Source organism: Pygoscelis adeliae, unplaced genomic scaffold (assembly GCF_000699105.1).
Source record: "Pygoscelis adeliae isolate BGI_AS28 unplaced genomic scaffold, ASM69910v1 Scaffold190, whole genome shotgun sequence".
NCBI classification, from domain to species: domain Eukaryota; kingdom Metazoa; phylum Chordata; class Aves; order Sphenisciformes; family Spheniscidae; genus Pygoscelis; species Pygoscelis adeliae.
Window position 1 is genome coordinate 1,015,288 of NW_008823922.1, and position 11,977 is coordinate 1,027,264.

The following is an 11,977-nucleotide window of genomic DNA, read 5'->3' on the forward strand; positions in this document are numbered from 1 at the left end:
GCTGAGGGGAGCAAGGATGATGGGGGCATCGGGCGGGGTGAGGATGGGTGTTGTGTCCGATGTGGTGTCTTCAGCCTCGCTCTCCACGTCCTCCAAGCTCTCGCTGACAGAAGGGATGATCTGCACCATCTTCTCCTGGAAGTGCACTTGCTTGCGTGGGGCTGGCGGGGCTGCTGTTTGGGCAGGAGCTACTGGGGCCGGGCTCCTGTCCTTGCTGCCCTTCAGGATGCTCTTCATGTGGCCCAGCAGCGAGTGGTGCTGCTCCCTCTGGGCCCCGTGGAAGGTGTAGGTCTGCTCAGTGTCACCAGCGATGGTTGGGGCTGCCACGGTGCCTGAAGGGTCCACGTATTGTCCCGCCTGGGTATGCATCTCTTTGTGCCCTGGGCTCTTCCTGAAGTAGGCCAGGGCGGTGAGCACCAGCATGGACCCTGGGGAGAAGGCCATGTTGGCTGAGGGCTCGGGCAAGGTGAATATCTTGCCAAGCAGTGCTTGGTCTAGCTAGCTCAGCACCATCTGCAACTGGTCCAGCACCCCACACATCCCCACCCTCTCTGGCCCTCGACAAACCATGCTCCTCTTCCATCTGCACTACTCCCCACCCCAGCATGGGCTCCTCACCAGGGATGGTGACGTGCCAGACGAGGACAGGATGCAGGAAGCAAGCCACTGAGAGCAGCGTGTACCCCAGGAATTTCTGGAAGCTCCCTGGGCGTCTAGCTCGCTTGCAGCAGGCCTGTGCCAGGGAGTCAGGCTTGTATCTGGAGAGAGAAACAGAGATCCTTGTGGGATGGGGCACCAAGGACATGGCAAGATTTGGACCTAACCATCACCCATCTAGATGTGCAGATCCTCATTCTGGTTTTCCAGGAAACCGGTGTGTTGGTCAGGGAAGGTAAGCAAAGCCTGAGTCTCTCCCACGGGGAGAAGAGGCCAGGGACTACATCTGCCAGAGGTCAGCATCTCAGGCCATCTCTCCTTGGTGTTTGCCCACTTGGCCACTAGTTGAGTGCCTATTAGCTGGAGTAAGGTGTTGCCTCTAAGCTATCAGGGCTCTTGAGTTTATGCTAAAAGACAGCAGAAGTGCTCAGCCTCTGAGAAGCACATAAGGATTTTCTACATTTTAACTTAAACTTCCGCACTGTCGCTGGGAGGGAGCTGCAGCTCACCCTGGGGATCTAGCTCTTCCCTCAACCCTGGTCCCTTGTAGGGCTTCATCCTGTGTTAAGCAGATGCTGCAGACCAGGGTTTGTTATGCTGATGCTCAGCAAATTATGGCACAAGCTTGAGTTAAAACACAGGTTTAATTGTCTGTGGACATGGTCCCACTTACCTCCCCCCTGCCTGAGTGCACTTGCCGTGGCATTAGGGGCAGGACCTTTGGTCTGGCACTTGCAGCTCAGCTAGGTCTGGTGTTGCCTGTAAGGGGCAAGTTGCCTTACGGTGGTCCCACCAAGGCTGGAGAAGACTGGACAGGGTCTACTCACGTGAAGCACATCTCCAGGAACAAACTGATAAAGAAGAAGCCTTCACAGACAGTAACTGCAACCCCTGAAAAACTGAAAGTTGGAGCTGTCAGGCTGGCCTGGGCTTGAGTATGCTCTCCAGGTGGCAGAAGGGGCATAGAGGGCCAGGATTTACTATCCAGTTCACAACAGAGTCTGTGTGCTGGGGTCTGAACACCCTCTCCTCAGCTGGTTTGTGGAGGACAGCTCAAAGCCCTTCTGTCCCCGGGGGGTCAACTTGCAGCCAGTGTCACCTCTGGCCTGCCTGAGTCTGCAGTAGCATGGGTGATGCAGTAGCATCACTTTCTCTAACAGAAATAGCTTACTTTTCTGAAACCTAAATATGGAGATCTGAATTCCCCAAAGCCTTGGACAGTGATCCCTGCTGCTGTTGCAGTCTAGTCTGGTGCTACATATGGTGGAGGGGTGGAACCTGCCCCCCCCGCCAGCTCTGACTTCAAGGGCAAAAATACTCACAGCAGATAGAAAGCCAGGCTTTTGAACTGTCCTCGCTGCAGAGTTTCTACGCCCACACCGATCAGCACTAGAAAGAGAAAGTAGGAAAGATGCTGACTGCAGGGTTGGTTCCTGACTCTCTGGTGCCCTACCAGCTGCCAGGATCGATGCCCCGGTTTCCCCAGGGACTGGCGAGGCTGCTCCTCCCGTGCTGTGCAGCACGTTAGGACTGCCAGCATCAGTGATTCATGCTGACACACCAACCCAGGGGGCTTAGAGCTGAATGCTGGCCTTGACATACGGCCCAGAAACCCATCCCAGCTGCATCCTTATCATGGCAGCCTTGCCACTGCATGGGCTGGGGAGAGGTGCTCTGGGGATACCAGCTGGCCTTGGACAGCTGGGGGAGGTGAGCAGCAGTGTCCTGGCTCCCTTCCACCCCCTGCCATGCCGCTCCATCACGGCTGCCACAGGGACTTCCCTCCCACTGCCCCATCCACCTCTGCCCCCTCCCAGTCTGGGGACCTCTCTGCCCAGGTCCCCCCAGTGCCTGCCAGCCTCACTCCCCTGCCCTCCCTGCTTCCCCAGGCCTGCTGCGCCCAACATGTGGCTGCAGGGCAGCAGCAGGACAGGGGAAGCATGCCAGCTGCCTTCACAAAGGGCTGTAGCCATGGCATCAAGATCCTTTGCTAGCCAAACAGAAAAACATATAACGGGAGCAGGCAGATTAAAAACAGGGAATGAACGTCCCTTCAGTGCCCTGGCCAGCACAGCACACTGGGGAGTCAGTTTAAGGGGGATTAAGAGTATTAGTGAGGTTAAAATCTTCCCTGGACTGGCTGTTGGGGGCCAATAGCTTCAGGGGATGGAAAATTTCCTTCAACACCCTTCAATTCCCCACAAGACTATTTCCAAAATGGAGCAGAAATGAAGTGTCTTGCACCAGGTGCAGCAAGTTGGTCGGTACGCGACCAGCCGGTCATGGTGTACAAGTGCCAGCGGCATGGAGCTGAGCGGAGCCCAGATCTCATGGCCAGGGCATTGCTCTAGGCAGTCACTGCACTCTTGTCCGCACTTGATGTCTCCACATCTCACTGAGCAGTCCCTGTCCATCCACTGGTGCTCAGGAAGTTCACCGCTGGTCCTGCTCAATGCATGCTGGCCAAGGCTTGAGGTGCTGGCTGGCTTCATTTATCTGAGCTGTGGTTTACCCCAGCTGGAGAAGGGTACCAGGCTCCCAAACAGGGATGCAGACCAGTGTCCATCAAGCCTGCGAGGTGGGTCAATGCCGAGGGTCTGTGCCTGAGCACACAGCTCTCCCGTCCTGGCCAAGCAAAGCCCTGCCAGGGTGCTGAGGTCTTGCTTTGGTTCCTCCTGTGTCACCTGCAGCTGCTGGCCCCTGTCAGCCAGGGGAACGCATGGGGCCCACGTGCCACCCTCCTCCACGGAGGCTGCCTCTCCAGCCCCGAGCAGGGGCATGGGGAAATCAGTCTCATCAGAGGGCTGTGAAGCTGTGTGAGCTGTGTAATCCTGCACGCAAAATATTGTCCTTTGCTATCTTGTGACTGAGAACCCTTCTTTATAACCTTCCTTACAAATATGGAGTTCATTCATTCATTCATTCATTCCCTGCGGATGAATGCAGAATTCAACAGCTTGGCTGTTAGGCTCGAGTCTCTGCTCTGGATGGGGAGGTTTCCTCATTTTGCACAGCTTCTGCTTTATCCACAAAGCTGTTTGGATGAAGAATCTGCAAGAAGCAAAGGGCTGTTTCCAAGGTGTTTGTTTGGACTAGTTGCTGCCTTGATTTGGATCTTATCCAAACTATGTGACTAAAGGCACATGGTTAGGAATTAAATGGTTGAAAGCATGAGAATTAAGACATAAGTAAGGACTCTCTCCTAGATGCAGAAATCACAAGGCCTAAAATCTCTGAACTACAGAGATGCCCCAAACACTGCGGTGAATCGTGGGGCTGTTTGATCGCTCCTCGCTAACTCGCCATGAGGCTCTGCCGACGGCAGGGCTGTCTGTTTTCTCACATGCAAGAAACCCTGTAGCCCCACCATTGCAGACAGCCATTACACTCCAAGATCCTGGGGGAAGGGGAGGTTTATATTATGTGGGTAATCTTCTGTGTTTGCAAGCAGCTTATAGAGCTGGCCAGGCCTTCTCAGAATCAATTACTGAGGCTGATGCACTCTCCTCTCCCTTTCATATTTTTTTTTCAAACAAAACCCGTGGGATTCTCTTTTGCATGGTTTCCATTTCATGCAAAAACCTCACACACCTCATCAGGCACTAAACACTGCATCAAGCTGTTTTCTTAGTCCATTGAGACACACAGAGGAATAAAACACAGGCACCTCCCATTCTTCACTGGCCTTTTGGGAAAGTCAGGTGATACTGGGAATGCATCAGAGCTGTGGAAAAGCACAGAGATTGGTAGTGCAGCTGTCTGTGCTCTGCGATGCTCAGCAGAGAGACAACTGCACTGCTTGTTTCAAGAACCACTACAGAAAGAGGTGCAGATGATGCAAAATGATGACAAGGAAACAAGCAGGAGAGAGAGAGATTATATTCCACTAAGACACTTCCAAATTGTAAGCTACTTTCAATTTTGCTGTTCTAGCTTTAGTTTTCCCATGGCAACAAGCTCTTGTGTTCTCCCAGGAAGGTCTCTATGAGTTTCCTTGGAGCTTTAAGAGAGAATATGACCAGCATGGGGCTCGTGTAGCCCGAGGGGGATGGGGATGGAGAAAGGAAGAGATCTGCATTTGCTGGTTAAAGCCCTGTCTCAGCTCCTATCTGTTGCAGTCTCATCATGATGTGCACTTATCTACTGGGAGTTTGTATAAACTCAGAGACTCAAATCCCTGCCCATTATCAGTCGTTTAACGCACATTCCAGAGCATAGCCTCCAGCGTCCCAGCTGGGCTTTGGGTGTCCTTGGGGACCTGTGCTCTCTTCAGCTGACCTGTGTGCTTTCTACTTTGTCCCTCACTTGGGCAAAGTGTCTCATGGCTGTCTGCAGTTCATAAAGGAAATGCGAAGGTAGGAGGGCCTGCTGCGACCTACTCTGCACCATCTGAATCTGCAGTTCCCGGGGGTCTGACACAGGAACCACAGGCACCACCTCAAGTCACCTCTCACCAGGAACCTCTGGTTCACACCGCCAGCCTTTACGCAAATCAGGCACTTTGATCTCTGCTTTACTGATGGAGAAACTGAGGCAGAGAGCTCTGTCTAGCCTGTCCTGTAAGAGTGAGTCAGCAGCAGTGCCAGAGTGAACCCCTGAGCCCTCTGCGTTAGCTGTTTCCCCACGTCCCATCCGGAGATGCCCCATGTGAGAAGGTTATTCAGTGCTTCGGGGTGAGACACTGTGCCTGAAACATCCGGCTCAAAACACCTGCATTTCACCTGAAACCAAGCGCTCGGATGTGTCACCAAATCCAGAGGACGCTGGTCCCAAGCAGCTCCTGGCAGCGGGTGAGAGGATGCAACTAGGCAGGTGGGTGAATTTATGATGTTTGTTACTGCAGCTATAACCTGAACTGCTTCCTGAGCCTGCTCCCTGACAGGTTGCTAGAGGCAGAGCAGCGCTTTGGCAGTAACTGTGCTGTGATGGCTGGGACCTCTCCATCCTGCCTGGCACAGGACATCTCACTGTGCACAGCACAACGAGCTCCTCCTTCATTTTCGCATCCCACAGAGCAGCCTGGCAGTTTTGCGCAGCCATGAGTATTCTGCTTTTCAGTCTCTTTCACATCTTGCCTGTGCCCATGTCTGTTTTACAAGAATATAATTTAGTTTCCATTTGTGCTTTAGCTTGTCCTCTGCCATACTGAGGCTCTTCCTTTCTGATGTCTCACTGTGCCTCCCACAGCATTTCGAACGAGCCTGGCCAGGAACCCAGCACTCTCCCTCCCTGGGTCCCAAAACAAAAGTGAGCAAGTTTCCTTGTCCCCCTCGTAGGATGGGGCAGTGGCTGCACCTGGCCAAAGGCAGGGAGACAGCTCAGGGGTCCCAACACCCACTCAGTGCCTTTTAGTGCCAAAGAAAAAGAGAGCTAGCTCTTACCTGCTGCGGTGGAGATGCCCAGCAATCGGCAGGTGTACTCCAGGGCACTCCAAAACGCCTTGTGCCGCATGGCGAAGAGATGAAGACAGCGGTGCCGGCCAGGCAGAAGCTCCTCTTCAGAGCTCCCGCCTCACGCGTAGCCCAGCAGCTCCCAGCCGCGGGCAGAGCCTCCCCTGCCCAGGACCAAGTGACCTTCCTGAAGGAAAGGGCAGTGCGTGCAGGACTGGCCACCTCCACCGGGGCCTCCCAGGGGAGGGTGGTCAGAGAGCGAGCTGCCACCACAGGGAACCGGTCAGCACTGCTTCCCACTGCTCCTGCGGGGGCTGCGGAGACTTGGCCTTTTCCTGATTGCTTGCCGCTTGCTCGTGTTGCTGGCCCGGCAGTGATTAATGATTGGTAAGGGGGGGGTGCGGCTTTGGGAGCATTTGCAACCCGGGGTGCACGGCCTTTCCTGCTCCCGAGGAGGAGGCTCTGGAAGCCCAAGCTGATTAAATGCATGTGAAGTCATTAGTGCTGTGCAGCTCCCGGCAGGTTAACCATTTGTGAGGATGGCGGTGTTTGCTCTTGGCGAGAGAGTGGCATGTTTCTGGCAAGTCGCGAGGCTCCCAGGGCACCCCAGCCCTGCTGCCTCCTGCAGCTGAGCCCCCCGCCATGGCTGCTGCTCACCGTGCAGGTTTTGCCAGGCTCTGACTAGTACAGTTCGGGCAGTGTCTGGGCTGATGTGCAACCACAGGAACAAGGAGATCAGACCTATTCCCAAGGGTCTTACAGACCCAGGCCGGCCATAGAAGGGGAGATGTGTATTTCTTTTCTTGGGAACCTCAGTGAAATGTATTTCTGTGCTGTAGTCACCAGAGTCATTTGATCGGCACTGGGGTCGCACAAGTGTCCTGACACGTGGAGTGGGGTGCATAGGTACTCTGACCTCTTTGTATGGGATTTGATAGACAGCTTGGGGGTCCTTGGCTTGTCTCTGCAGGACACACCACCTCTGGAGAGGGGCAGCCCTAGGCTTGTCTGAAGGCCAAGATGGGTCAGTGCTGGCCTGCTCTCGACCCCAGCCCCACATTCCTCTGTGCTTGAACATGGTGCATCTCACTGTGGGTCACCGCTTCGGTCCCCACCTGCTGCTGTCTGGGGAAGAGCTGGTGTCGGCACCAGCATCTGGTCATTGCAGTCCCGGCAGGAGGGGTGTGTGAGAAACAGCACAGTCCCAGCGGGCAGCACGGACGTCTGGTGCCTGCAGGGCCGCAGGTTCACAGGTCAGTGAGCTCACCTGTGCTGCGGCCGGTGCCGGACGAGTCACTGCAGCCCCTGCCCCTCGCTGCACTTGCTGTGAAGCCAGCAGCGGTGCGGTCAAGGGGCTGGGTGAACCACGCTCAGCTCACGCACAGGCAGCCCTGTGGGGAGGCGGCAACTGGCCGAGCCCGTCTCCTGTGATCCCTTCTCACCTGCCTGAGACCACAAAGCTGAACCTGGCCAGTATGTGCTGTACTGATGTGTCCCTGGGGTAGAGACAACTTGGTCCAAGGGCACAGCGACAGCTTTTCTTACACAGGATCTCGGTCTGTATTTCAGACTGGGATTTTCCCAGGACAGCCAAATGCCTGAGCTCATGAAATGAGTCCCTAATTCCTGTAAATAACTGCAGATAGTGTTTTTCTGAACACTTACAAGGTGGTGGGTGGTGGGGATTTTGCGGCAGGCAATGCTGACAAGGTTTGGGGGCAGAGCACATTTTCCATGTGAAAAATGGAAAAGTCGACTGGAGAAGGGCTTCCAGAGCATCCCGAGGGGCAGTGCTGAATGGTGCAGACCCAAAATGTGTCTTTGCCTTGCAGCACTGGCACTGCCTTTGGGTGTTCCCGTTTCCTCTTGTCCTCCCACACCACCACGGGTGTTTGAAGGAACTACGGGTTTTCCACAACTGATGACTCAGCGATGTGTCAAAACTTCCTTTTCGAGAGAGACACAAAGAGGGAAACAGAGGCACGCCAGCGGGGAAGGTCACACAAAGGCTGGGGAAGAGCCCAGCCAGGGCACCTCACCCCACTGCAGCTGGGCTCCACCTGGGTGATCCCTGTGCCCTCTCATGGCACATCGCTGCAGGCTCCAGGAGCACCCTCTGCTTCCAGAAATCACCAAACTGGCTTAAGAGCCTCGAGGTTGTGCAAACAGTCTGGATGCTTTTTTTTATTGCTGTCTTGTTTTTTTTTTAAGATGTATTGAATTTCAGCTGTTTCTTTACAAACATGAAAGCTAGAATACCACTTAAAAAGGAAATAGATGAAAGGAAGACATGAGTCTTTCAGAATCACTTAGAGCCACGCTCTTAGGCTTGAAGAAAAGCAGGAAACACCACAGTGCGATCCTGAGCACTGTCAGCACCCACCCTTCAGCAGCACCCAGCAACTCTCTGTGCAGCAAGCCGCTGCCTCCTCCTGTGGCAGGCATCCCCATCATTGCCGACATGGGCAGTGCAGCTGTTACTCTGGAGCTCTTACTAAACTGCACTGAGCTCTCACCCAGAAACTAAATGACTTTGTCTAAGTGTCCTTGACAGCAATGTTTCCTTTCTGGAGAGCAACAAGCCCCAGGGTTTAAAAGAAATGTAAATTTATGGGTGGTGGTGGTGATGGGGGAACAGAATCTATTTGGGAAAGGCAGATTAATATGTTAACAATTTAAACCTCCTGTCTCCCTCCCATGTTCCCTTAGCTGTTGCCTAGCCTCCATCCTCTGCGTGTCCTTGTCATCCTTCCTGAGGGTCCTCGTCCCCCGCCTGGGGAGACCCTTAGCCTGGGGTAACTTAAGGTCTTCTCCACTCGCTGTTCATCGGTGCACTAGTGCTTCTCTCACTCCATTGCCCATGAGGGGAGCATGGAGTGAGCAGGACAGGTATCCTCAGACTTGCTTTGTACCAACACTCCTTTAGCAGCTCCTTCCTTCCATTTAGGAATTTTTTGGCTAGTGGTCCTACAAAGCAACCTCACATGAACCTGATTTTTCTTGGTAGAGGTGTCCCTTCTTGTTCTGCCTCTGGTCAAGTGGGGAGATGATTCCCCCAATGAAACTGTGAGCCATTTGAGTGTGTTTTGGTGAGGTTTTTAGGAATGAGTTTATGCAGTTCGAAGAGGACTGAGAACTTATGACCTTAGAGGGGTTTAATAGCCTGTAACCAACATTGCAAAACCTATGCACCAGCACAGCCTGTTCTGAGACACGTAATAGCAGTGGTCCTGACTGCACATTAAGCCACTTTTCTTGCACAGAGGCTTGCCATTTGCACTTTGGCTGCCAGCCAGGATTCACATTTACAGGCTGCTTCCAGTGATATATGGGTTGATTTAAGAGGATTTTATTTCAGTGCTAGGGTTTCATCATGATGTTAGTCCTCATCCTCACCTTTCCCTCCTCATGCTTTACTCAAGTCATTTTGCTGTGGCACGGCCACCATGGCCATTCTTCTGTGACCAAGACCACAGTGCAGCATCTGTGCCGAGCGGCCGCCCTTGGAAGGCTGTGGAGGAGCAGCACGCACCTTGTGCCTTGCCTCTGCGAAATGGTGATGCTGCAAGAGAGCTGCAGTGAGTGGAGATTCCCATCACGGGGCATAGAGCACCACAAGCCATGCTCTGGCAGAAACCTATGGGAACATGCCTGACTTTTACTCAGCTATTCTCACTCCCTGCCCATCATGTAAAAACAGTTCCCAAACTGCCTTGCACAATGCTCTATAAATTTGTTTCTGCTATTTCCTCCCCTCCTTTCTCTAAAACCCTAAGCTATAACCATCACATCAAATAGCCTTGCTTGGCAGCCTCGGTCCCCTCTCTGAGCAGTAGCAGCAGAGGTGGGATCTCCTTCCACCAACATATCCATCTGAGACAGACTGACACCAACGCTCTCCCTTGGCCACCGAAGGACAGGCAGCCAGCAGGCAGCTGCCCAGAGCCTTTGCAGTGGTGCCATGTGCTGCCTCCCTGTGCCCTCCTTCCACCAGGTCACCCGTCATGGAGAGGAAATGGATTTTCATGACAGCCGGCTGATGGTGGATGGGCCCAGTTGATTGGAAGCACCAATGAATTGTAGCCATGGGTTCACTGGGTACAAACATCTCCTTGAAGTCAGCAGGAGTTTCACTCTGTCTTGTATCACCAGTGGTCCACAGCTTTCCAAACCAGTCTGAATGAACTGAGAGCATCCTGAGGTGAGCTTGGCAGACCTCCCTCCTCTTCTGGTGCAAGGAAAAAACATGGCACTAGGGTGCCTGAAGCCACATAAGCAGCAGAGCTGGAGAGAAAATCTTAAGTGTGCCCCCTCTTCCTTTGCTGTAACCACTAAATCATGCCCTCTGGAGTCCTCAAACCTGGGGCAGTGCTGCAAGCCGTGCTGGGGATGCCCGGCAGGGGACAGCAGGATCCCACCGCTGCACTGCCAGCCCAGCTGCTCCCTGCGAAAGGCAGGCTGTAGCCAGCCCTCTGCAAGGCGGTGATGAAAGGGCACCATAAAGTTTTACTGTCTGAACAAGAAGAGCATGATAGACACCACATGGATCTGAAGGGGGCTGGGAAAAGCACAGAGTTGCAGCGAACACAAATCAATAACTGGCCTGTTTTGCTTTATGCTCTGCGATCAAAGGGTGTCTGACATGCTGCCAAACACTCACCCGCTCCTCTGGGAATTTCGCACCCCGCCAGGGATGGGGTCAAGGCTCAGCAATACACTGCCCCGATTGTCCCCCATCAGGACAGCCAGCCCCAGAGGCCTTTGGCGGCACAGCCCCAGTGCCGCAGGCTGAGCCAGCAGAGAGGGTGAACTGGAGGGGCTGGTGAAGAGCCTTTGTGCTCACAGCCTCTCCTGGGGACCTTCTCACTGCTGGCACAGATGGAGAGGCACTGCATTTCTCCTGGGGCCAGGCCTGGCATTTGCACAGGCTGTGCCTTGTGCCTGGCAATGGCCAGGGCATGAGCTCTCATCCAGGCATCCAGCATTAATAAAGCTCATCACACTGTGGTGTGGGATGGCGTGGGGGTGCTGCCAGGGGAAGGGGACAGAGATTGGTGCCTCTGTGGCAAAGACGATCTTAAATGGAAACTGGATGTGGGAACACATCTGATGTACTTGTGGGGATCTCACAGACCTCTACAGCACCTATATCACCCTCCTGTGGATGAGGGCCAAGGGTCCAAGCAGACTGTGCCTCTGACTTGCTGGTGACTCCTGCTTTCCCTGTGAAACCTGCAAGCCTCCTCCCACCGACCCCAGGCTAACTCCCCTCACTCAGAAGGGGACCTCCCAGCATGTCAGCATAAACTTCCCTTCTTTTATTTGGTCACCTGTTTGACACCAACCTTAAAGGCTTTCCAAAAAGTGAACTAACACTGGGCCCCTGCGGCAGCGTGTGAGAGGCTCCTGGCTGGCCATCCCCCAGGGCTCTCCTCTGCTCAGGACAGCTGGGATCAATCCCCACCCCAGTGTCACCCTGCTCACCGAGACTGGGTTGGCTGGGCACTGTGTGCTGAGCTTGCAGTATTTTACATAGTACTTGCTGAGAGGTGTGAGATCAGGCTGTATGTGTGTGTGTGTGTATGTGTACGTACGTATGCACTGAAAACCCATGTGTGTGTCTTCTTAAACCAAGCTGTAATAACAAGAACTATCAAAAGTAGATTTATTTACTATGCATCTGATCTCCAGTTCAATAGCAGGGCTCCCAGAGGTTGGTGCCCAGCTCCCAGAACCATGTGATTATGCAAGACTCCACATGAAAACACATTTCTAGCTCACAGAATTGCAGAGAAAAGCTGCAAAAGAGACTCAAAACCCAGAGAAAAGAAAATTCCCAAGTGAAAAAATCTTTGTTTGCTATTATTAGTAGTATTACTTCTAATTGCATGATTTAAACTCATGATCTTTGGGGGATGACAGTAAAGCTA

The 11,977-nt window shown here is 53.5% G+C and overlaps 2 protein-coding genes across 2 annotated transcripts in view; one reads left to right on the forward strand and one right to left on the reverse strand.

Annotated features, from left to right (window-relative positions):
• The window catches only part of TMEM72 (transmembrane protein 72), an 8,012-nt gene extending 1,904 nt beyond the window's left edge, over positions 1–6,108 (reverse strand). The window contains exons 1-5 of the mRNA XM_009320561.1: positions 6,039–6,108; positions 1,980–2,046; positions 1,485–1,556; positions 619–758; positions 3–428 (exon numbers count right to left, since the gene is read on the reverse strand). Coding sequence (XP_009318836.1) covers positions 3–428; positions 619–758; positions 1,485–1,556; positions 1,980–2,046; positions 6,039–6,108 — 775 coding nt within the window. The remainder of the gene's footprint in view (positions 1–2; positions 429–618; positions 759–1,484; positions 1,557–1,979; positions 2,047–6,038) is intronic.
• A 959-nt stretch (positions 6,109–7,067) lies between these two features.
• CXCL12 (chemokine (C-X-C motif) ligand 12) overlaps positions 7,068–11,977 on the forward strand; it is a 139,850-nt gene continuing 134,940 nt past the window's right edge. The window contains exon 1 of the mRNA XM_009320571.1: positions 7,068–7,071. Coding sequence (XP_009318846.1) covers positions 7,068–7,071 — 4 coding nt within the window. The remainder of the gene's footprint in view (positions 7,072–11,977) is intronic.